Source organism: Tachysurus vachellii, chromosome 1 (genome assembly GCF_030014155.1).
Source record: "Tachysurus vachellii isolate PV-2020 chromosome 1, HZAU_Pvac_v1, whole genome shotgun sequence".
In the NCBI taxonomy this organism is placed as follows: Eukaryota; Metazoa; Chordata; class Actinopteri; order Siluriformes; family Bagridae; genus Tachysurus; species Tachysurus vachellii.
In genome coordinates this window covers 24615863-24640312 of record NC_083460.1, presented here as the reverse complement: position 1 = coordinate 24640312, position 24450 = coordinate 24615863, and the positions used below count along the sequence as shown (strand labels likewise).

The following is a 24450-nucleotide window of genomic DNA, read 5'->3' as shown; positions in this document are numbered from 1 at the left end:
AGGCGGCTTTAACAACACTGCACTGCGGTGCAGAGACGAGGATCCACTAGCTGCAGAGAAAATCTTACACCACATACACTCCTTAAAACAAACCTCAGATCAGGTATCAACATTGTCCTTATAGCTGGGGGTCAAAAGATTGTTCCTTGTGTAATATCAGTGACTCGTAAACCAACAATAGAGCACCACCTGCTGGTAAAAGTCTGGTTTCTCCTCATGATTATGAGCTCTTGAGAGTAACTGTGATGAAGAAAGCTATTAAAAATGTGTCCTGCACAGCAGTAGGCGCTCGTGGCCATATGCTTAGAGAAGATGGAGAGCACACAGACGATGATGGCAGCTGTGATGGATTAATAAACCCACATTATCCATGCACATTCTCTCTCTCTCTCTCTGCACAAATGTAGGATTTTTTTTATTCTTGCACTACGCATATGCATTCCATACTTTTTCACATGGAGCTCTAATCCCAGCCAAGGAACGTGAATGTTTTTCTTGTATTATACACTGTTCCCATGAATAAACTACATTGCTCATTGACACAAACACACAACAACACCACAGCTGAAAATATACAATCCAATAACTCGGGTATAAATTTCATCTGATTTTCTTTGGATTTCTGAATCTGTAAATGCTTAAATATAATGAGACGATTGAATTTTTGGGATTTGTTATTGTTTTGTATTAACAATATTTCCCCCGTCAAAAACTCCCGTGAATGGAGAAAAATGTACTGGATTCAAATTAAATTCATAGTTTGGAGGTATTTCTATAAGATATACTTGTCTATATGGGAATTCAACTGGATATTCCAATGTATTTTTTTTTTTTAAATAAAGAAAAAAAAGATTTTTGTGCTGTTGTTCGATCTTTAAGAAATGATTTTGATGTTTAAAACTTTTTGTTCCAGGAATTATTATTAAGTACGAATGAAATGGTTAAAAGAAAAAATTCTCTTAATTTTTAAGCAAAATATGTAATTTTTTATCTTTCCAATAACAATCCATTATTTATAATAAAAGTAGAATTACAATAAGATACTTGAAACAGGAATTTTTAAAAATGATATTTCTGTGAAGGTTGGAGTTTATCACCCTTTAGATCTTTAGGTTGATAAGACAAGACCAGATACTCAAGGTTTCAGTATCAGTATCAGGTTTTGGAAGAAAAAAATCAAAGCCATCTCTGATTTCATCTTTTACATAAAACACGTCTGGCAGTTAAAACAGCGAAAAGCAGAAATTCTGGGCAGGTTTGAGCTCTGTCTTTAATTCAAAAGTTTTTCACAGAGGAATTCATCATAGAAATAAAAGATAAAAAGCGTTTAAATAAAAAAAATAATAATAATAATTGACAGGTTGTAGAATAGAAACAAAACACAGGAGCAGGTTTTGTGGTTGTTATTGTTGGATGTACAAGCTACCACTGACAAAAGTGTGGCGTGTACAATGAAGCGATATTAAAAAAAAAGTGTCACTGTTTCTGTGAAACCTATGTAGCATTTCTTTGCTTCATGAACATTTTTCCCTTTAACCACTGTATTGACATGAAAGATTGTGCCAGGAGAAACTGAAAAAAAATTTCCCTCATCTAGATACTTCTCATAATGTGTTGCTTTGGTTGCTTGAACTAAGCCTCGGTAAACTGAGCGAGACTGCAGCGACCTGGTAGAGCTTGTGATCTGTTTGGATACAGAACATGATTCGTCTTTTTATCAAACACAGTCGTAAAAATATTTTTTCAAAGCAGTCACATAGGCTTTTCTCAACCGCCACAGCTTTTTCAAAACAAAGAGGCCTACTTTTTTTTTTTTTTTTAATTTTTTACTTTTTTTTTTTTTTTTTTAGGAGCTCTCCAGACGGCTAAATGCAGAACATCAAAATACAAAAAAAAAGGGAAAAAAAAAAAAGAACAAACAAAAACAAAACCCCACAAATGTTTCCTTTGAAGAAGTGGATGAACAGATGTGTTAAAATGCAAAGTCCTGTATGATCCCAGCTCCAGAGCTGGTGTTTTTCCTCCTGATTGGGCAGGATAGACCTGCAAACCTGACCAATCAGACGACAGATACAACTCTGAGGTAGATCGACGGCCAAGCTGACCTGGACATCAAAAGAAAACAGCTGCAAAAAAAATTCAAAACAAAACGAAACGAAACAAAACGACAAACGTGACTCTGTTGAATTATCAATATTAAAGACCAAAGTCTCTTTTGAATCTGCATCATTAGCCTTTGATTATTTTCGTGTATTTCTTCTTATTTCCAGATACTTCATGTCTGAGGATATAAGTAAATATAAACTTAATCAAAACCGAGTTGGCAAAAAAGGCACAATTTCCAAATATCCACATAGATCTAGCTTACACCTGCTCCTTTTGCTTTAGTCCATACTGATGGGAACATTTTGATGGTCTTTGGTGGAAAGTATCTTAATTGCCTTTCTTTATATATTTTTTATTGCCTTAATTCTTTTCTCTGCAGGACTCGTTTTTAAATTGTACATCTAAAAGCTTCCCCGAAAGTTTGTCCCTTTCACTACGAAACCCTCACACGCTGTTTTTTTTTTTTTTTTTAAACAGAATGAATGCATTTCGAACTCGATTCTGAAGTCACTGCATATTATATCCGTTTCTGATTGACAGCTGCAGCCCTTAATATTGCCATGAACTGGAGGGATAACTGCGGAATAAAAAAAAAATCGCAAAAAAAAAAAAAAAAAAAAAAAAAAAAAAAAAAATCCGGGATTTACCTCCCAATGATTGATTTTGTTATAAAAATGGATCTCTCTCTCTCTCTCTCTCTCTCTCTCTCTTTTTTTTTTTAACTCTTGTTCTGTACAACTCTTGCTTTCTAGCTAAAGAAACATTGCACTTCTGCCTCTCATTACAAGAAATTTCTACACACTGTGTTCAAACATAAAAGGAAAAAACTGCCATTGAAATAAAAAAAAGCGTCATAATCTGCTCTCTGAAAAACTATTACTAATAACGAACGGTGTATCTTCCCAAGGTCGAGCACGTCCCCTATAATCTATACTCCGTTCTCCGCCCATCGAGCCAAGCCCCTAAATTCCATCCCCCCCTCCCCCCCCACCCCGCCTACTGTAATCGCCCCTCCCAAACTAACAACAGCTTCAACTACAACTACCACATCAAGTTTGACTGAAAAAAGAAGGCAGAGGACAGCAGATTTCGTCTTTCCCGTGAGAACCACACACACACACACACACGTTACACAACCTGCATTGTGTAAAGAACAGCCTCGAGTAAAGCATGTGAATTATCCGCTTTGACAGACAGGAGAGAAGAGCAACAACAGCCGTCGAGCGTTTTCATCTAAAACCCCGCTCTACTGTATTTACAAGGCAAATTACTGTTACTACGGACCAAGAAGGCAAAGTGCGGAAGACAAAAGCAAAAAAAGAAACCTCCTCGTTGCTACTACCACAGCAAATGTTCTTTTCTTGTGTGTTTAAGTGTGTGTCTATATGTGTGTGTGATAAACGGTCAGTAAAAACACACTAAAAACCATACTAAAAAGTCCTCTCATGCATCTAAAGGTACTAGCACACTGCATTTTTTTTTTTTTTTGGAGTCCAGTGTCCACAGACTTTGGTCTGTGCCGAAGTCCTTGGTAAAAAATAAGCGTTCGTCTTGTTTCCATTTCGTTAGCAAAATAAAACGTCTACTTCTCTCCCATGTCTGTCTGTCTGTCTTCCTGTAATGAGTTGCATTGTTTTGGTTGCTGATGCACCTGCTGCGGGTCTTTGAGGTTGTCGGAGTTGATTAAACCGTGGACTTTTCCTGTTTATTTTTTTTTGTTGTTTTCTTATTTTCTTTTTGGAACCTGTGCAAAAAAAGGTGTCTTTTCCTCTGTGATGTGTCACTTCCTCGACAAGGAAGATTAGCCTGTAAATTATAGCAGCCCTCTTTTGACTCCGCCTCCAAACTCCTCACCTGGAAAAGAAGAAATCAGCCAGCGTTGATGTTACATGACAAGTAAAAGACATCCCAAATCTATAAGCACCGTAATTACAAAATTCACACAATATCACTAGAGCACTGTGCATTTTAGATGAATTACCCTTTTATTGCTTGTTAGGTTGGAATGGGTAGGTGGAAGGATCACTGGAGTTCACATCCTGCGGCTGCACGCTGGGATCCTAAGACGCAAACAAGTCTCATAAATCAGAAGATAATACACTGATGAATAATGCATAATACAACATACACAGGATGTGTTATAGCGAGAGACTCGTGTCGTGTGTTACTCGTCGACAGATGGCTTACTGTGACACATGATGTTCACGCCTCAGCTACAATGAAACCTGACAGACCTAAACATCTTCTGGATGCACTGGATAAACTGAATGTCTTTTACCAGACCGTTCTAAAATCAGACTGAACCTTATATCAAGCTGTTGATTCGTTTTCTGTAACAGTACGACTCTGACACTGTGCTAACAGTCAGTAAGTTTCCTCACACAGGACAGAAGACATTGTGCTTTCTGAGTTCCTTGATGACAGATTTGTTTTGTCGTATTAACTACAAGGAAGAGTGGAAAAGAGAGGATGGTGATAATGCAGTTTTTAGCTGTTATAACGCTATAATGTAGGCAATGTCAGAAATTAACTTGTCTCATGTAAGCTCCACACCATTAAATTGTGTTTTTCACACTGACCTTAAACCTTTACTGGCGTTCTATACATCGCCATTTAATCCCTGGCAGAGGAACATTTCACACCCCAGGTTACCATCGATCTAAACCCAGTCTTGTAATTCCGGGCAAAGGAACATTTCACACTTGTAATATACAAGTGGGGTTAGCACGCCTTTTTACCTGGGATTATGAAAACATCTGTCTAAACATCTTCAATGCCGTGTTAGAAACTAACAACTGTAAATGTGACCCTCGTCTTGGCTACTGAAGGGAAGGTCAGGGGTTCAAGCCCCAGAAATGCAAAGCTGTTACTCTTAGGCCCCTGAGCAAGGCATTTAACCCTCTCTGCTCCGGTGGCACTGTATCATACCTGACCCTGAGCTCTGACCCCAACTTCCTAAGATGGGAAATACGGAAAAAAGAAGAAAATGTCACTGTGCTGTAATGAACTTGCAGTGCTGTAACTTCCTCATGTAAAAATGGTGCATCGTGTCACCAGTGACTCTTGGGACAACCCATGATTTTGACACAAGGACAAAGCAGTAAACAATGACTCTACTGTACAAGCAAACACAAGTCTTTCCCTATCTCCATGAAAATATTGATTTATAAACATTTTTAAAAAATAATTTTCTTTAATTAATTAATGCATTTAAATTCAAATTGAATTTAATGGCCAACAAAACTTTATTGGAAAATGTCAAGACTGATTTTCTTTTGTGTTTTATCCTGTACACTGTAGTGTAGAACAGGACGTACCTCAGTGGCGATGGCAGCGGGTTGGATATGAGCATACTGAGGAATATATGCTCCTTGCATAGGTGTATTTGCCGGAATAAACTGAAGAAAAAAAATTGCGAATAATGATTACATAAGAATAAAAGGCATCTCTAAACAGGTATTAGCTGATGTTGTTCGTTTGGAGATTACCGTGGCAGTGCCGCCTAAGGAGAGGTGGCCCATCTGCTGGGTCAGAGGAGTCAACATGGAGGACGGCTGCAGAGACATGGGATGCTCCATAGAGGGCGACAGAACAGCTCCCTGAAGAGAGAGAAGAAACGGCACATCAGAGCGATTTGCTGAACTCAAAATGGAGAGAAAGGAAGCGAAAGCAGAGAAACAGAGTGTGAGACAGAGTGTGAGACAGAGAGAACGAGATCCTCATCTCATCCTCATCTCTCTCTCACACACACTTCTTTACATAATCAGATGTGGGAGATTGCAGATAATGTGCTGCAGATGAAATTTATTGACGTCATGTTTAATAATAATCATGAAATTCATGTAAGTGGCCTGACTGATGAAAGAGTTCTCCTAATGTTCAAATTAACACCTCTAAAAGATTTAAATTGTTATTCCACCTGTTTCTGGCTTTGAACACATTAACCACTGATCGTACTGTTCAAGATCACAATGTTCATTAGCAGTATTTCTGTTTTCATCTTTTTAAACGGTGGTCAGGACACAAACACTACCTTGTTGTCATGTCACCCTCAGGACGTCGCCCCACAAGCAGCATTTCATTTTATAGAACTCATTTTGTGCAGACAAAAGCTGTATGGTAGAAGAGAAAGAAATTAACAAATGTGTGTTCTCTCTTACCGGATGCTGCATAATATAAGGCTGATGTGTCATCCAGGAGGGACTCTGAACCTGTAAGTATGCACCCACACACACACACACACACACACACACACACAAAGTTAAGGGCAGGTGCTGTATGAAAGCTAGCAACTCAGCACAACTTATCTTAACTACATTGACACAGCTGCTGTCCTCCTCATCACCGGAGAATCTCCAGGTGTAAACACAATGGCTACTGAGTCTATTTATTATCATACACATCATGGTGCTACCACTCAGTTATAAAAATAAAACACTGTAGTGGTTATTAACCAGGCTCCCAAACAATGGCAAAAATGTGCAAAATGAAGAGAAAAAGAGAGGGGGGGGATGGAGAGAGAGAGAGAGAGAGAGAGAGAGAGAGAGAGAGAGAGAGAGAGAGAGAGAGAGAGAGAGAGGAGAGCAAGGGTGAGAGAGAAAGACATGGAGAAAGACAAAGAAAGAAGAGAGAGTGAAAGGAGAGAGTGAGGGTGAGAGAGAGAGAGAGCAGGGAGAGAGAGAGGGAGAGAAAGACAGAGAAAGCAGGGAGAGAGGGTGGGGGGAGAGTGAGAGAGAGACAGAGAGAAAGGAGAGAGAGAAGGAGGGAGAGAAAGAGAGACATAGAAAGAGAGAGAGGTTATACCTGGTAAGTGGAGACAGGTGAGATGTAGGGAGACACAGCAGTCTGGGTCATTATCCTGTTTCCCATGCTGTAGTGAGGGGTGTAGTACCTGAATGTGTTACAGATTATGACACTTATTGACTCCCCATTGTGTACCAAGTAATTACATAATCCAATTTCAATTATGTACAACAAGCTGAACCACATTTACCACCCAGACACAGAGTAAAGAATTTATTACTAGCAGTGAAACCTGAGTGAAAATATTTGCACAGCTGTGACCTTCGTGTGTAGTGAACTGGACGGATCATTCCTGTGCTAAACTAACAAAGTCATTTTAAATCACATTTCCTAAACTCCATGTAAGGAAAGGTGTAAACTCCTGTGGTACTTTGTGGCACACACATTTTATTCTGTTGGGCATGAAGTGTGCACTATTTAGGATCTACACTGCCACTAAGTACACCCTATGTAGTGAGCATAGAGTCAGGGACTTATTATGGGTGGAAAGTAAAGTGTATTCAGAATCGGGTTGCATGTGTGCTGATGATTTTTTTCTAGTACCCTCTTTCAGGTTACGCAAATGTCCTCACAGTTTGTAGCCTGTAAGGCGGCCGGAATTTTCTTGTGACAAAATTTCTGATCAGTTTTTTCCACCCACGCCGCCTGACCGTATTTACAGAGAAGTGGAGAAGTTTCCGGAACAGAGATTCTTTCCTACAAGTATTCACATACTTCTGGTAGTTCGGATAAAGTATGTTTTATTCATCGCGTCACACATAGCATTGGTATGAAAGTTACATTCCAAAGACCACGCCTGTTTCCTGTTTTATTAGTCGATCTCTATCTTTAATAGACTCAGGTGTGTCTTCTGCGTGATCGGATTGTAAACCCCACCCACTCCTGCGCTTCCCGGCTAAGGTCGGACAGCCTTGTCATAGAAAACGCTTAATATGTGGGTTTTTTTTCCATTATCTTGAGATAACTGTTGAGATAGGAGAGAAAATGTGGACTTGTAAAGGTTTCCTTTTGTGTCAAGTGTAAAAACACGAGACAATTAAAAACCAAAAAAATATATACTAACGTGTATATATGTGAAAAAAGGCGAGCATTCTTCAAATCTTCGAATAGAAGTTCAAATGAAGTAGACTATTGAACTAAAAACAATATTCAATATTAAATATTATGGTTACACAATATTAAAGTGTCAGACGATGGCACTAGAATTAATAGTGTTCTTGACTTCAGGTGGTAGAAGAAGATGCTCTTAAATTCAGGTCAGAATCACCTGTAGTAATGGAGACACGCCTCTGACGCATACGCAACTCCGCGGTTATTTTTAGTATTACTACGCAAGCTAAACTCTGAAAGCAGCCCAGTGGAAACAGGAAGCTCATTTTAAACATAACAAAGAAGAAGTTTTCCTTCCTGAAAGACTTCTCAACCTTCTCTAGCTTTAATGATATGATCTGTCACTTCTTACCCATTTTGGAGCGCAGCAGCATTGGGGTCATAGGTCAATGTTATCCCGCTCTGAAAGAAAAAAAAATCAAATGCATTTGATTTGTAGAAGCATGATAGCATGTAGAAGCAAAATTCACAGATTCCAGAGAGCAGAGCCGCTTGTGTTTTTAGACTTTTTTAATCTCGATAGGATTTAAAATTGCAATCATGTTTGTTACAAAGTCCTCAGATGACAGTACAACTTAAGGGTTTTATTAAATCTAAAAAGCAAATGTGTTAATTAGTAGGATCCATGAAAACACACACACACACACACATTAAAGTGCACAGGAGACTGACTTACTAGTCTCACCTCGGCGTCCCGTGTCCAGTTTCGTCCGTTGGGGACGTATTTAGTCTGACTCAGTCGCTTCTTCTGTCCTCCATCAGCAAATTTACAGAGCAGGGGCTCAGACGCACCTGAAAACATATTCCACACACTTACCAACAGCTACCCTGAGGTTTCTAACACTTGGTAACCGATCAGATCGACAGCGACAAAGAGATATTTTTTTAATTACCCAGCATTCCAGACGCGGACTTAATGAACTTCCCGTTAAAGTGAGAGATCACGGCATCGCACTTCTCCGTAGACTCCATTCTGAGACAAACACACAGAGAGAAAGAGAAAAAGGAAAAAATATGAACAGAGTACAATGAACAAAACAGCTGGCAGTGTCCTGGTTTAAATACATACATGACTGAACCTGAACACGGTGATTCATAACGATCCAGATGGTGAACAAAAACACATGTACACACATGTGCACACTGACCTTGCGAAGCCTACGCCTCGGCTCACGCCGTGTGCGTCTCTGAGGATGCGAGTGGAGATGACCTGTCCGAAGGGCTTGAGGAGGTTCTCCAGCTCCTGCTCGTCCATGGAGACTGGCAGGTTGGACAGGTACAGGTTGGTCGGATCCTGTTCCTGTTGCTGTAACACAAATATCAGAGTAGCACGATTACAAAAGCTGTTAAAAAGCTACAATGCTTCTTACAAAGCGTTAAAGTGCAACTTGTGATGCTATTGAATTCAACAAAGATACCTTGCTATGATCTCACTAAATCCCTGTTGTTGTAACAGGATCACGGTTTCTCAATTCTTTAACAAAAAGAGATGCCGATCTGATTGTGGGCCATTTTTGTGCACAAAAACAATATTATTACCCAAGGTTGGGGATTCGAGTCCCACCACCAACCTGTGTGTGTAGACTTTGAAGGTTGTCCCTGTGATTCCTTTGTTTATTATGGGTCTAAATTCTAAATCTTTATGTGCTTAATTTTGCCCTGTGACTTGTTGGAACCCTGTCTATAAATGGGGAGTCCGCTGGGGTATGATACAGGCTCCCTGTGCCCCTGTGTAAAATAATCATTATAGAAAACAGATGGATGGATGAAATATTGAGACAGCAAGATAAAGTGCTTGAGTTATGTTCACCTCAAACTTTAACTGTGGACTTACACAAAATGGGGAGAATGGTGCCAATAACAACAATAATAATAAAGAAAATCAGTAGGTGGACACATGAAGAGAAAAATTAGCAGAGAATGGATAATCTGGCTAGAGCTGAGAGAATGTATACAGTAAAAGCATTGCAAAGCGCACACAACGGACGCTGACCACTGAGCCAATCGTGAGAAAGGAATTAACGCACAGCTTAAGAGGTTACAAAACCCGCAAGAGATAATTTCTATTTCTACTTCTATTATTTGGAGACAATTAGACTAGCATGGCTAAGAGGCCCTCAAGAGAATCACCGTACATTTTCGTTACGCTCAAATCTTCTTCACTGTCTGAAAAATGGTGCATTCTGCATTCCAAGAACAACATGTCAGGCATAATTTGAGCTACAGCGTGCCTAAGGCAAATCTGACATTCTTTCTCCACGAAGCAATTTGGTTTATAAGGGCGCCCTGGATTTATTATCCACAATAACCCTCTAGTTAGTAAGAGGTCGTAGCCATGGTGATGAGCTCGGATTAACATATGGCCTTTGGCTGACTCTGGAACCTCCTCATTTGGAGGCAAGTAGATTACAAAAAAAAGTAATGGGAATCAAACAAATGTATTGAGTCACAAATGAGAGCATGAGCAAAAAAAGTAGATGTGAAAGTAGCTGATCAGTGCACTATAAGAGATAATAAAAGCTAGTTGAGGAGATGCGATTAATAATTGAACATGCTGAAGCAGTGGGAAGAGGTCAATGCAGTAAAAAAAAGGCTTTTGCTATATACACACGTATATATGTGCACATACAACCACCATTAACATAGGGGACAGTGAATGAGACTCAGCAGAGCTAGAGCCGGAAAGAGATGAAGGACATGTACGTTCACATTTAAATCTTAGGTTTTAATAAATAAATAAATATAAGAGCGTCCGGGCGAGGAGGACATGTGATACACACGCAGAGAGAGAGAGAGAGAGAGAGAGAGAGAGAGAGAGAGAGAGAGAGAGAGAGAGAGAGCGAGTGGGAGAGAGGGTGAGAGAGAGAGGAAGAGAGAGAGTGAGAGAGAGGGAGAGAGAGAGAGAGAACAAGAGAGAGAGAGAACGAGAGAGAGAGAGAGAGGAAGAGAAAGAGTGAAAGAGAGGGGGAGAGAGAGGAAGAACAAGAGAGAGAGGGAGAGGGAGAGAGAGGGAGAGACAGAGGAAGAGAGAGAGAGGGAGCGAGCGAGTGGGAGAGAGGGCGAGAGAGAGAGGAAGAGAGAGAGTGAGAGAGAGGGAGTGAGAGAGAACGAGTGAGTGAGAGAAGGAGAGAGAGGGAGAGAGAGAGAGAGAGAGGCAGACTCACACTGTCCTCTAGAAAGCAGTGCTGCTGTGCATCAACCAGTGAGGTCAGTGCTGATTGGTCGGTGTGGAGGTGTTCCAGCATGAAACAATTAAAGCGTTTCAGAGTAACGTTGTTCAAAATAGATTTTAAATGTGATTAAGAAATTGGATGCAGTAAAAGAATTTTCTCATGCTGTATCCTGTACTTTCTGCCTTGCACTTATTGAACATGGTGAGAAAAAAAATACTAGTCCTGTTTTCACTTAGCCTGTGGTTTGTAAATAGAGTATTTCCTGTGTATACAACTCTCACATCCAGACAGCTATAAATAAACAACGAGACAAGTGAGAGATAGGAGATAATTCTATTCTTTATTCTTTTATTGTATACAATTTGGTTTACACATAAGGTATATTTTGGGAAATTTATGTTTACAATTTTTGTTACTCCTAAAATGCTGAAAGAAAAAAATCCACAGCAGAATGAAATACTTCTTTCTTGTTATGCAACTGAACACACCTCCACACCGACCTATCAGCAATCGCCTGACTGGTTGACGCACAGCAGCACCGCTTCTCCTCCCTCTCTCCCTCTCTTTCCCTCTCCCTCCCTCCCTCTCTTTCCCTCTCCCTCCCGCTCTCTCCCTCTCCCCCCCTCTTTCTCTAGATAGATAGATAGACCCGCAATTCCTTGTTTGGTGGAATTTCAGATTTGAGCTCTTCAATACTTCATGACGAAATGGCTTCAGCAGGGACTTGTGAAATGCTTTCGGTGCAAATTTGCCTGTTTAATAATTGATTACACAAGGCTCGTATTTTCCTTTAGCACTTTGCAAAACAAATTTGCCTCTGTGCTATCTTTCATTTACTATTTCTACAGCAAAAAAACACTTTCGATCCTTTTCGCTTTGTCCATTTCTGTCCAAATCAGGCTAGGTTTATGAGACACTGCCCCCTAGCGTAGAAGATGTACGTACGATCGCAGACGCCTGCGCAATAGTCAGCGTGTTTACTCCCTGACGTTCAAGCAAATCCACGGACACAGAGGTACAGAAACAAGCCTAGAAGAAGGAGATCCTACCTTGGCCATCTGAGCTTGAACTCCGTTGTTCTTTAGCGCTGCCACAGCTTTCTGAGCTGACACTGGACTATCAAAATCCACAAAGCCGTAACCTGAAGAAAAGACACGTCGCATTATTCACACACTAATGAACTAAAACATGTTAGAAAATAATGCATGCTAAAGAAGACTCAAAGCTTACTGGAATAACAGACTAATGTTATATGCATATTAACATTTATATTTTCCTATTTAAACGATTGAGGGAATAAAAAACAATTTATTCCAATCATCTCCAGTTAACGTCTCTGGATGACGAATAAATCCTTGTGATAGTTTATCTCATAATATCCTGTAGGTTTCAAATAACATGTAACTGCATTACAATAATCTTCATTATCTTCACTCATTATTATGATTCCTCCTTATTGAAAAAACCCCAAAGGTCAAATACATAAATAAATAAATGCATTCCTTCCTTTCTTTAGTCACATTTTATAAGCTACCAGCTGCTATGTTGAGAAACTGATATCTGGATTGACAGGTAAGCGTCATGTATTTTCCCCCATTTCTGTCCGAAAGCTGCTTTCCACCTAACCCTCTTCTGTGATTAGGGATATCAGTGTGATTTTTGATACAGAAGTGTAATTAAGATATACATTAAACTCGGATTATGAAATTCTGAGTACCAGAATTGCCCCAAAACAATACGCTTAATCTATCCATCCATTCATTTCCTGTAGCGCTGATCCTACACAGGGGCGCACGATGCATAAAGTATATACCAGAGGAAGTCAGGAGTGGCAAACCACTGCAGCAATTCAAACACACACACACAGTTCAAAATTTAGACACGTCAATCAGCCTACAAAAGATGTCTCTGCACTGGTGTAGGAAACTGGAGTACCTGGAGGAAAGCCCTGAAGCACAGGAAGAGAATGTAAATTCCAAACACACACACGGGCTGGAAGCGCGATTTCAACCCCCAAGCCTGGAGATGCAAGGTGAACGTTCTAACCACCCAGTGCTTAAATGTTTCACACTAAATTCATTAATCTAACTTGTTATATGGCATTAAATGGTGACCTTATTTAACTTTTTTCCCCTCACCCTCATTCCCTAAAATAAATTCTCAGCTACGCCACAGATTTGATCGCATAAACACGGCACACTCAGTGTCACTTTGTGAAGACTTGCTCCAACATTGTGCAACCTTCTTTTTTTCCCCTGCTTTAGACTTGTCTAGTTTCTGCCTGATGTTTTAAAGGGTTAAATAAACCTGCACCTAAAGCCGTTTTTCTTATAGCGTGTTATGACATGCTATAAAACTGTTTTGTTCCTAATTCTAATGATCATAAGCACAGAAATCCTTTCATTATATCCACTATCATGAAGCCCTAGTAGGAAAGACAATATGATCTGGCAAACCTTTGCATTTGTTTGTGGTCTTGTCCAGGATGGCTTTTGTGGAGACAATCTTTCCATACCTGCAGAGACAGAGCGAGAGATTGAGAGAGAGAGAGAGAGAGAGAGAGAGAGAGAGAGAGAGAGAGAGAGTGAGAGAGAGGATAAATGCATCCTGCTGACAGACAGTCTGTCTACACATGTCATACATGGCATGAAGAAAAAGGAATGTGTGAGCTAAGCTAAATGGCACACAAACACACACACACACACACACACTCACACACAGGAACTGCCGAGTCCCTGAGCTTGTTAAAAGGTGTACGACGCAGAGACAAAGAAAGCTTTGTGTGAGAAATGCAGAGAGCATAAGCTCAAACGAAGAGCGTGCAGCATTTACGTGACGAAAAGAGACTGAGATGTTGGTGCTGATGGAACACAGCCTGTGATTACTGCATATAGTTCAGAGGAAGTCCTTCCACAGTCCCAGTGCTGACCGTAGCCTCAGGCTGCGTGTGTATGTGTGTGTGTGTGTGTGTGTGTGTGTGTGTGTGTGCGTGTGTTCTCCATCATCAGGCAGTGAGCGAGGCATGATGAATGAGAGCAGGCATGGCCGAGTGTGTTTCTCAACACCCCTGAGACAAGCGCCTATGGTTTGGACGAAGAATGGAGAAGGTTTCACTTCCGTCTTTGTTTCTGCAAAATCTGATGCATACTTGCTCTTTCTTGTCCATGAATCTTGTTTTTGGGGGAAAAAAAAGGGTTGAAATCATGTCTGCTTTTTAAACAGGAATTCTGCTCATTTGACTCCTGTGGAAAGAGTCAACAATTTCACTTTTTTGAGTTTTTTGAGAAATTGAAGCAAATGCCCTTGAGAGTTTGAGGAATGATCCAGAACCCAGAAACCGGTCTGTTTTTCTCGAGACGTATCACATCTCTGCGAGAAACTGCAGAACAAGTCAAATTTCCGTAAGGTTAAATTGAATAAAGGTCTGATTTGGTATGCTGCATAAACAGCGTTCATAAACAGCATTCCTTGGCAAACCCTGTGAAGTGAAATGTGAGATATGGGGGGAGGGAACCAATAGGATTTCACATGTAGATCACATGATTCTCCAGCATGGAGGCCCACCCGACCTTGGCCTTGACCCCTTCCTTCTGGGGTAGGGGGAAAAGGCCCTCATTTCCTGCTCACTACGATGGCATGTGTCTGCCTGGAGCACGTCATAGTAAATCAAACTGGCTAGAAACTTTGGCATTTGCCAAAAACAGAAAAGACAGAAGTGTTTATTCTGCTATACGGCCATCTCTCTTATAGCTACACCGTCAAAAGCTAACAAACAAAAATGAACAAACAAACGACATACAAGGCCAACTCTAATGTAATGTGATAAGACACGGTTTAAAACATTAAACACACCTTTGACCTTAACAAAGCTCCAAACCTTACACATGTCGAGAAGATTATGAGTCTTCCCTAGCTGACACTTAAAAATCAATTTCTGGAATTACCATGGCGATGCCTGGACTCCTGAGAGCAGCCGGAGATAAATTAACTCATGACGGGAATGTCCGGACTTCACACACACACACACACACACACACACTCTCTCTCTCCCCCTCCCCCCCACACACTCTTTCTCTCTCTCTCTCTCTCTCTCTCTCTCTCTCTCTCTCCCTCTCTCTCACTCTCTCCCCCCATCAACCCCACAACCACTACCCCCCCTGCACACACACGCTGCAGCACAAGGATTTATGGGGTAAAAAGGTCAACAAAATGCTAAATATCAATACCAGGCATCAATTTCCTCTAATTGCAGACTCCATCTCTTGTAAAAGCACCAACATGAACAGAGCAGTTGGAATTTTTTATTTATTTTTTTTAGTTTCAGTAAACCTAACATTAATTGTCCTTGTTCAAGCATCAAAAAGCAATAAATAAAAATATTATAATAGTATATGAGGAATAACATACTTGGGGGGGTGTAGTTAGTGGAAATGAATCCACTGAATGTGGTGTTAACAGCAAAGAAAAAACATTAAAGAACAGAGCCTATATTTTATATTTACTTGTGTACTTACATGTTTTTGTATGTTTCCAGTTTTATATTTTATAATTATATAATGCACCGCACATGATGTTTCACCATGATATTTAGCACACACACACAAGCACACACACACACACACACACACACACAGATCAATACTGCGTCAGGGTACAACATTTATGTTACACATTAAACAAAAATATGGTCTTATGTGTGTCTGCTTGTGCAATCGTAACCAGGCTGAACTAACCGTTGACAAACACAAAACATCTGGGCTTTTAATGCTGCAGGAATCCCAGCATGGAATTCTGCAAAACTGTTTTTCAGCACAGCCTGTAGAGAAATCACAGAGCTACTCTCTCTTTTTTCTTTACTAGGAACAGACCCGTTTTCTTTCATTTTTTGAATATTTTGTTAAACAATTGCTGACTCATGCCTGCGTTCTTCGCATGAGAAGGAAGAAGACGGGAAGTTGTCACACAAATAGATGTTGCCTTGGGTTACATGCTTCAGCCTGTGCTCATGTGAGGCACTCGTGATGAGATAGAGATAGAAAGAGAGAGAGAGAGAGAGAGAGAGAGAGAGATGGAATGAAGGAATGAGAGAGGTTAGTTGAAACAGAAAGGATGGTGAGTGAGGAAGAAACAGTCGGCAAGAGATTTATAAACAGTGACAAAGAGAGGAAGAGCGAGAGAGAGATGGAAAGGTTATATGTACTGTATATAGATATAGATAGACAGACAGACAGACAGACAGATAGATAGAGAATTTCTTCTACTATTTGCACTTGACAATAAAGTTCTAACTATCTATCTATCTATCCATCTATCTATCTATCTATCTATCTCCCCGTCCGTCCGTCCGTCTACTGATCAGCCATAACATTAACACCACTGACAGGTGAAGTCAAGAACACTGATTATTTTGTTCCAACAGCACCTGTAAGTGAACAGTCAGTTCTGGAAGTTGAGGTGCAGAAAGCAGGAAAAATGGGCAAGCCTAAGGATCTGAGTGACTTTGAAAAGAGCCAAATTGTGACATCTAGACGACTGGATCAGAGCATCTCTAAAACAGTAGGTCTTGTGGGATGTTCCCAGTATGCAGGGATTAGTACCTACCAAAATGGTCCAAGGAAGAACGACCGGCGAACTAACGACAGGGTCACGTGCTCCCACGGCTCCTACAGAAGAGCTAGTGTTGCACAAATTGCTGAAAAGTTCATGTTTATGGGGCTGTGTAGCACCTACAATACACATCAGTGTTCAAGGTGTTGACTTGGCCTCCAAATTTCCCAGATCACAATCTGATTAAGCTGGACAGACAAGTCTGTTCCATGTAGGCTCTTTTTGGGGGGGTAGAAGGGGAACCCACACAATATAATTACTATTAATATATACGTATGTTTATATGCTTTATAAACAGGTCTGTAATATATAATAGTACATAGTAGTACATAATGTATAATAAAGAAAAAAATTCAAACATTTCTGCTTATGAACAACATATCCATAGTACACAGGAAAAGGAAAACTATGAAAGCTTGTGATTTCACAGATTCTCCCTGAAGCAGCTACGTGTTTCTCACTGGTTTACTGCCGGTTTTGTTTGTCTTTATATAACATTACTTTAAAACTTGAAATTTAATACTTAAAATAAGCTGTGATCTGTACAATTCCTTCCCGAAAGTGTGTGTCTGTGTGTGCAGGGGTTTACTACATTTACATTTCTGGCATTTAACAGACAGAGTGACTTTTTTTTCCTTCAATTTATACAAATGAGCAACTAAGTGGTTAAGGGCCTTGCTCAGGGGCCCAGCAGCGGCGGCTTGGTGGACCTGGGATTTGAACTCATGACCCTCTGGTCAGTAGTCCAACACCTTAACCACTAGGCTACTACATCCCAAAAAAATAAAAAAAAATTTGGTTATTGAGATTAAGGTTAGGGTTGGATTTATGTTTAGGCTTATTATTAACTAGCTGTATTAACAATTCTCTCAATGGAATGTCCTCACAGAGATAACAAGACAGATGTGTGTGTGTGTGTGTGTGTGTGTGTGTACTCACGGCTGACAGAGTTTGACAAGGTCGTGGTCTGTGGTGGATGGGGGCAGGCCGCGGATATAAAGGTTGGTTTTGCTGAGCTGCTCCCATCCGGTTGTGCTGCTGTTGCTGCTGTTATTCGTGCTGCTATTGGTGCTTGGGCTGGGCGGAGCCATTGGAAGAGTGGGCGGAGCAACAGGAGGCTAAGGTTGCAAATAAAAACAGTTGAAGAGCAAATGAAATGATCATGCTTTTATTAAATATCATCAGCCAAGATATTAAATTGGATCCGATACAAGTTTGATATTGAGATTTCTAATAGTATAACAAGTTTATCTTCTGAAAAGTTCTTTGAAATCTCACATTATGAATGTTCACTCATCCCTTCAATCCTGATGAGAAAAAAAAAAGCAACCCAAACACAGCTCTGTGCGACCGAAAATCTCTCAAGTGCGCTGGTCTGAAACGAGTGTACTGTACATGAGCATCACCTTGGCATCACAGCCATGCAGCTGCTTGTCGAAACAGGCAAATCACATGACCGTGGTGTCCTTTATGCTTGTGTGGTGCTGGGTAGCATGTTTGATTGTAGACCCATCGTTTACCCACATCTACAGCTCCCTACCATCTAATCAGTAACCACAGATCCTCTGCTCTGTACACAAAAGCACATGTACCTGCCTGAGCGCCTATATCTGTCCAATCTACCACTTAAAGCAGCATAGCAGAACGCGGGATGATATTTCTCTGCACTGAATTCTGGAGACTTCCCTCTATTTATCCCTCTATGGTATATTAGATTATTTGAGCTGCATATGAAAGGATGCAAATCATTTATCACAGCTTCTACTGTTTTACGCTGTACTGCTGTACTGCTATCTCTTCAGCCAAGCTTTATGGCAATCAGATCCGTGCCAATATCACCAAAAGAACCTTCCCGATATGATCACGTGGTTGCAAATTCATAAAATCCACATACAACACAGTTATAGAAGATACCGAGGTTAAACAGGTCCAGTTCTCTTACTCCTAACTACATGCTTTTCCCGTTCGTTTCACTCCGGTCACTAAATAACACACTTTAATAAAACTCAATAATATGACAAGATGGTTCAAATGGTTAAAATCTTACAAAGCCTACAACATAATTAGTATGAAATCAAATGAATTACACATACACATAGAATTCTGACGTATTTTTAGGGAGCACGGTCCTTTCTTGGGGGGCACGGTGGCTTAGTGGTTAGCACGTTCGCCTCACACCTCCAGGGTTGGGGGTTCGATTCCTGCCTCCACCCTGTGTGTGTGGAGTTTGCATGTTCTCCCCGTGCCTCGGGGGTTTCCTCCAAGTACTCCGGTTTCCTCCCCCAGTCCAAAGACATGCATGGAAAATTCTCTGTAGTGTGTGATTGCGTGAGTGAATGAGAGTGTGTGTGCCCTGCGATGGGTTGGCACTCCCGTCCAGGGTGTATCCTGTCTCGATGCCCGATGACGCCTGAGATAGTTTGGATAAGTGGTAGAAAATGAATGAATGAATGAATAATTCCTTTCTTTCTAATTGCTGTAACATTTGGAACAACTCTGTGAACTCGAGAAGATTAGGGACGATTTCTGTTCTTTATAAAAATCACCATTTTCTTTTAGAATGAATATGTATTGCACGATCTGGAGGAGAGCTACAGGAAGTGTTTTAAAATAAAATGAAACCTCTTAAAAACACAAACAAACCAAAATACATTAGAAGTTTCAATTTGATCTATTCCAAGACTCTTGGTCTAGTAACATGTGAGAAAATCAGGATAGTTAGGTAACAAGCTACAATAAAAGCTCTGGATATGTTTTAATACGGTATGCATGGAAAAATCATAGGAAATGAATCAGCTTTTCGTCGGTATGTGCCTGATGATCAAACCACAACCCAAACCGCTGGATAAAATATCTAAACTACAAAGGAGTTTTATAACCTGACTTCACAGCAGAGTTGAGTCATAACAGAAACATCTCCCCTGACCAGTAAATTCATTCACACTAGACACTAGACAGGATGACTAACAGCTTGTGTGAACAAAAAAAATGAGGAAAGAGGTTTTTAAAATGTGTTTATTTTTTTATTTGTTATTATATATTTTTGGAAGGGTCACGTGGCAAGGCTGAGCACAGGAATACAGGAAGCAAGGGCCTCACCCTCACCACAGAGTATAGTGACTACGTCTGACATCAGTGAATCACTTCCTGTTTCTAGCTCGTTCATTAAAACAGCTCTCGTTCTGCTCGTCCCTCTCGGCGCGCATAAAATGGCTGCCTATAAAACACCACAAGACTGGCGTTTAGGGAACAAAAACATAATAAAGTGACTGAAAAGCCCAGTGGTGTGAATTACAGTTGTGAAGTGATGTTGAACTCCGCCTGCACACATTCTCTTGGTTGTGTGTGGTTGGACCGCAGTTCATAAAAGAAAAAAGAAAAAAAAAAAAAAAAAAAAAAAAACAGCTTCCTTACAACATCACAACAGGGGTGTGTGTCCTCCTGTTCCCTGACACACTGACCCACTTCTGGTTGAGTGACTCACACACTCGTAACCCCACACATGTGCATGCTCAGGTGAGCCTGGACATGCAGCCCAAAGCTCATTATTCCTGTCATTTGATCAAGCTGAAGAGGTCAAGGTATGCACGTAGAGCTATGTGTTTCAACTCGACATGAAAGGAGCAAGGGAACACATGGAGGCCTCCAAAGACTGCTGAGGAACACAGTGAGGCACTGAGTGGACTCTAACATAAGGTACCATTTTGCAAAGGGAATGCTATTACTTTGAAAAGCTCCTCCAGCAGTGAACTCGTTTTAAACAGTGCCAGAATAGTTCTCATTTTCCCTTAAATTATATTGGCCCAAGGCGAATGCATCGTATGTGAAGCCTCAATTCAAATGTCTGTTCATGAGAAGTGATGTATTATACAGTACATACAGGAAAGTCTGTGAAATGAAGTAGAAATAGACAGAGAGAGGGGAAGGGGGTTATTGGGAGGAGGCACGTAGGAAAGCAGAGAGCAAAAGATCGGATTCAATTTCCGGGCCATCTTTCAAGCGTTGGTGGTGTCCCTTGGGTCCCGTGCTATGCACTGCAGTCATCCTGCACCATATGGTTCTGATAAACTGTGAAATCTTGGAGTCCTGCTAACCTCTGCTGCCACTAATCTGAGCTGAGCTGAGCTATGTGAGAACATATGCAAATGTCTGTGTAGAGGTGTGGAGGCATTTGTGTTTGTGTGTATCTCATTGCATTTAGAGCTTGAGAACAACACTGCATTAAGCTTCCAGTCAAACCTCCATAAGCATGGCGGAAAATTTCTGAAGGGGATTTCATGACTAACAACTGATAAATAGACAGACAGACAGACAGACAGACAGACAGGCAGACAGATAGATATATAGATAGATAGATAGATAGATAGATAGATAGATAGATAGATAGATAGATAGATAGGACAAACAGACAGATAAGATAGATAGATAGACAGACAGACAGACAGACAGACAGACAGACAGACAGACAGATAAATAGACAAACAGACAGATACATAGACAAACAGACAGATACATAGATAGATAGATAGATAGATAGATAGATAGATAGATAGATAGATAGATAGATAGATAGATAGATAGATATAGATAGACAGATAGATATAGAGATAGACAGACAGATAGACAGATAGACAGACTGATAGATCTAGAAGGTTAAATGGCATAATGTTGTACAAGTATAGATCAAAAGAGACAATTCATACAAAACATATTCAGTATGAACTCTTGCCCTCTGATAGCTTTCCCCTTATCCAGACCACGCCCAACTTTTGTAACATACTGTACACACTCATGAATATTCATGAGTACATCCAGGACTCTCTTGACACAAGTTGCCATGGGAAACTCTCCCAGTCACATCCTTAAAGCCCCCCTCCTCCCCCCACACTACACCCCCCCCCCCCGTCTCGTGCCTCACTCCTCATTAACAGCTTCATGTTAAAACTATTAGCGAATCAAACCCTTAAAATGACCGTCAGTCACATTCATTAAGCACGTAAGAGAGAATTTGTTTGAAGAAGAAAAAAAAAACACACATCGCTATCGTTTGATAAATCGTTCATTAGACACTGGTTTCTCTTTATAATCTTAATTTCATGACTAATCCCAGCACTAGCACCGGATTGACGCATTTCATATTGCATCAGAAGCTTATTTCACTCAGTCGTGTTGAATAATTTAATACTAACCAATACGGGTTAAAAGAGCTGAGTCGAATAGAGATTCATTCCGGTGTCGATTCACGATTCACTGAACTGAAGTCTGATCATTCGTGATTCAAAAGAGGAGAGAAATAACAAAACCCGGATTTTTTTTTTTTTACCGTAAAAAAAAGTCAAATGTAATGAATTAATTAATAATTGCCTTCACATGTGACCTAATAGTCTTCTGGACATGTTTATCGCCCTGAATCGATTCATTTTGTACTATTATTATGTGAATCATTTTTGCTAAATCTAGTTTATTTATTTTTTTAACCAACCTGCTTTCGATAAGGTGTCCTCACTGGATTGGCGGTGTTTGCAAAGATCATCATTAATATTCCTTCGTTCTCGATTCAGCTGTGAATAACAGAATATGTCCGTACAAAACGAATCACTGGTCTATTAGGCTACAGTACAACTGTAATTTTTCCACATCGCACTCTTCTGGTGTCGGTCGCTCCCGAAAAAAAAACGGTATTTAGAGGTTTGACGTCTCAAACAAAAACAATATTACCGTGTCGATGGTTTATTCCCACCTCAGCCCGTCCAACCAGTTTCGGTAAATCGCCTGGTTCATTGATCTTCGTTCTGTTGCCCGCAGGAAAGACCCACCTACTGTGGAACGATCCATTCGTCACTCAGACTACGGGGGTTGCTTCAACGCCTAGAAATCATCTAACCTCCGTGTTTTATAAGTAAGAATATCTATCTGCGAAGAAAGACGTCATTAACTACGTATTGAATTCATCCAGAGCACAGAGTGACTACTAAAAACAGCATACACGCTTTTTATAAATGGATAATCGGTTGCTTCAACCCTACGCCGAGCTCTTGGTTGTCTCCGGCATGCATACCACACATTCCACAACCGGACCATCAGATCCCGTCTACAATGCAGCCATAGAAATGCGCCCTAGGCCACTGGGACAGTCCTATCCCGAGGCGTCACGTGGGAATTGTTGCTTGAAATGAGATTAAGTTTAACATCTTTTATGTATTGTTTTATTTTTAAAGAGCCCGTAACTATGATCATACGTCTATGACTTGTAGACATTTAACAAGGTAGATGACACCACCCATGCTTGCCATGAGCCTTATCAACCTATTCATAGGATAATCCACTGCTGTAATCATGGTCACACCTAATACAGGCTGGAGGAACATGAACTATCTCTCTATGCGTTTGAGGTTTGAACAGAAACCGTTCTTGGCTGAAATAAACACTTTGTCATCACACACTGTGCTCTAAACTTTATTTACCTGTGTCAAGGTGTTTTCACACTTGGTCTAAATACTCCAGTTTCCAGGACTGATTCTGGGCTTGTTTGGGGAAGGGGCTAGAAACTGCAGGTTTGATGTCTCAGAATAATTCATTGTCAAACTGTGGATCTACCGCACAGGTCACTTTCACGTCACTTTCGTATACGCTGTTCTGTAAATTAATAACTAAGCTGATCTCTGTGCTTGGGTTTTTTTTTAGATAGCTTGCACACCTCAGCAAACCCCAGACCTCCATTTTCAAGAATATTGGGATCCAGTTCACTGGTCTGGGAAAACAAAATACTGTGAAAATGTGTTAAGTACACCAATATGATCTTGTCAGGTCAAGGTCGTTCAGTGGTTAAGACACTGGGCATCTGAGTGAAAGGTTGTGAATTCAAATCTCAGCATCCCCAATCTGCTAATGCTGGTCCCTTGAGCAAAGGCCTTAACCCTCTACTGTTTAGTTGTATAAATGATAGTCATTCTGTATTATGCCATCTTCTAAATGCTGTAAAATAATCTGCTTGCTTTTGAAGATATTTTTGAAGTTTTTATTGCTTGTCACTTCTGGAAAAATGTTTAAGAATTATATTTAAAGCTTTCTCATGTACTAGTCTTGTATTCATCCAATTAAAAGCTCTCTAGAAAGTATTTATCCTCCCCCAGGTTTGGGCTTTGATCTACAAGGCAATGCTTTTCCAATCTGTCCAGTTTCATGCCCACTATAGCCTCAGATTCATGTTCTTGGCTGACAGAAGTGAAACCCAATGTGGCTTTATGTTAGTGTTTCCCATCCACCACAAGGTTCAATGTGTTGTGTGCACTTAGATGTTTTTTTTCCTGCTCAGCACAGTTGTAAAGAGTGGATATTTGAGTTACTGCAGCCTTCCTGTCTGATTAAATCAGTCTGGCCAGTCTCCTCTTGTCTCTCTCATCAACAAGGCATTTCCACTGGAAAAACAGCTAATCACTGGAGTATCCAAATATTTCTTACACGGAAATATTTAAACCAGCCTATCAGGCACCAATAGCCATGTCACAATTACAGTCACTGAGCTCACATTATCCCATATTCATTCATAATTTTTATGTGATTAACTAAAACTAAACTGTACCGCATTAAAATCTGTATCTGGGTTTTGTTACCTGAGAATTTCATACGAACATATAAATATGTATAGGCT

The 24450-nt window shown here is 40.4% G+C and overlaps 1 protein-coding gene across 3 annotated transcripts; it reads right to left on the bottom strand.

The window, feature by feature from the left end:
- Positions 1 to 1252: 1252 nt before the first annotated feature.
- On the bottom strand, positions 1253 to 22608 carry rbms1a (RNA binding motif, single stranded interacting protein 1a). 3 transcript variants are annotated; one of them, XM_060878977.1, is made up of 15 exons: positions 22518 to 22591; positions 22282 to 22360; positions 17739 to 17917; positions 13649 to 13707; positions 12242 to 12333; positions 9168 to 9325; positions 8913 to 8992; positions 8696 to 8811; positions 8372 to 8421; positions 6910 to 6997; positions 6267 to 6317; positions 5595 to 5705; positions 5424 to 5504; positions 4088 to 4166; positions 1253 to 3960 (listed from the first exon to the last, which is right to left on the bottom strand). In XM_060878977.1, exons 2-14 carry the CDS (start codon positions 22333 to 22335, stop codon positions 4092 to 4094), a joined length of 1194 nt encoding a protein of 397 aa, XP_060734960.1. In that variant the 5' UTR covers positions 22336 to 22360; positions 22518 to 22591; the 3' UTR covers positions 1253 to 3960; positions 4088 to 4091. The 3 variants fall into 3 exon arrangements, with proteins under 3 accessions (XP_060734960.1, XP_060734968.1, XP_060734976.1); XM_060878985.1 differs by having other exon boundaries at positions 8705 to 8811; positions 22282 to 22608; XM_060878993.1 differs by lacking the exon at positions 22282 to 22360 and having other exon boundaries at positions 22518 to 22607.
- Between the last annotated feature and the right edge of the window lie 1842 nt (positions 22609 to 24450).

Excerpts from the sequence above, each read along its gene's own strand:
- rbms1a (XM_060878977.1), bottom strand. The coding sequence starts at position 22,335 with ATGATGATCTTTGCAAACACCGCCAATCCAGTGAGGACACCTTATCGA. Across the intron at positions 13,708-17,738 it reads CTTGTCAAACTCTGTCAGCC|GTATGGAAAGATTGTCTCCA; the intron begins GTGAGTACACAC and ends CTGTCTCTGCAG. Across the intron at positions 12,334-13,648 it reads GACCACAAACAAATGCAAAG|GTTACGGCTTTGTGGATTTT; the intron begins GTTTGCCAGATC and ends TCTTTTCTTCAG.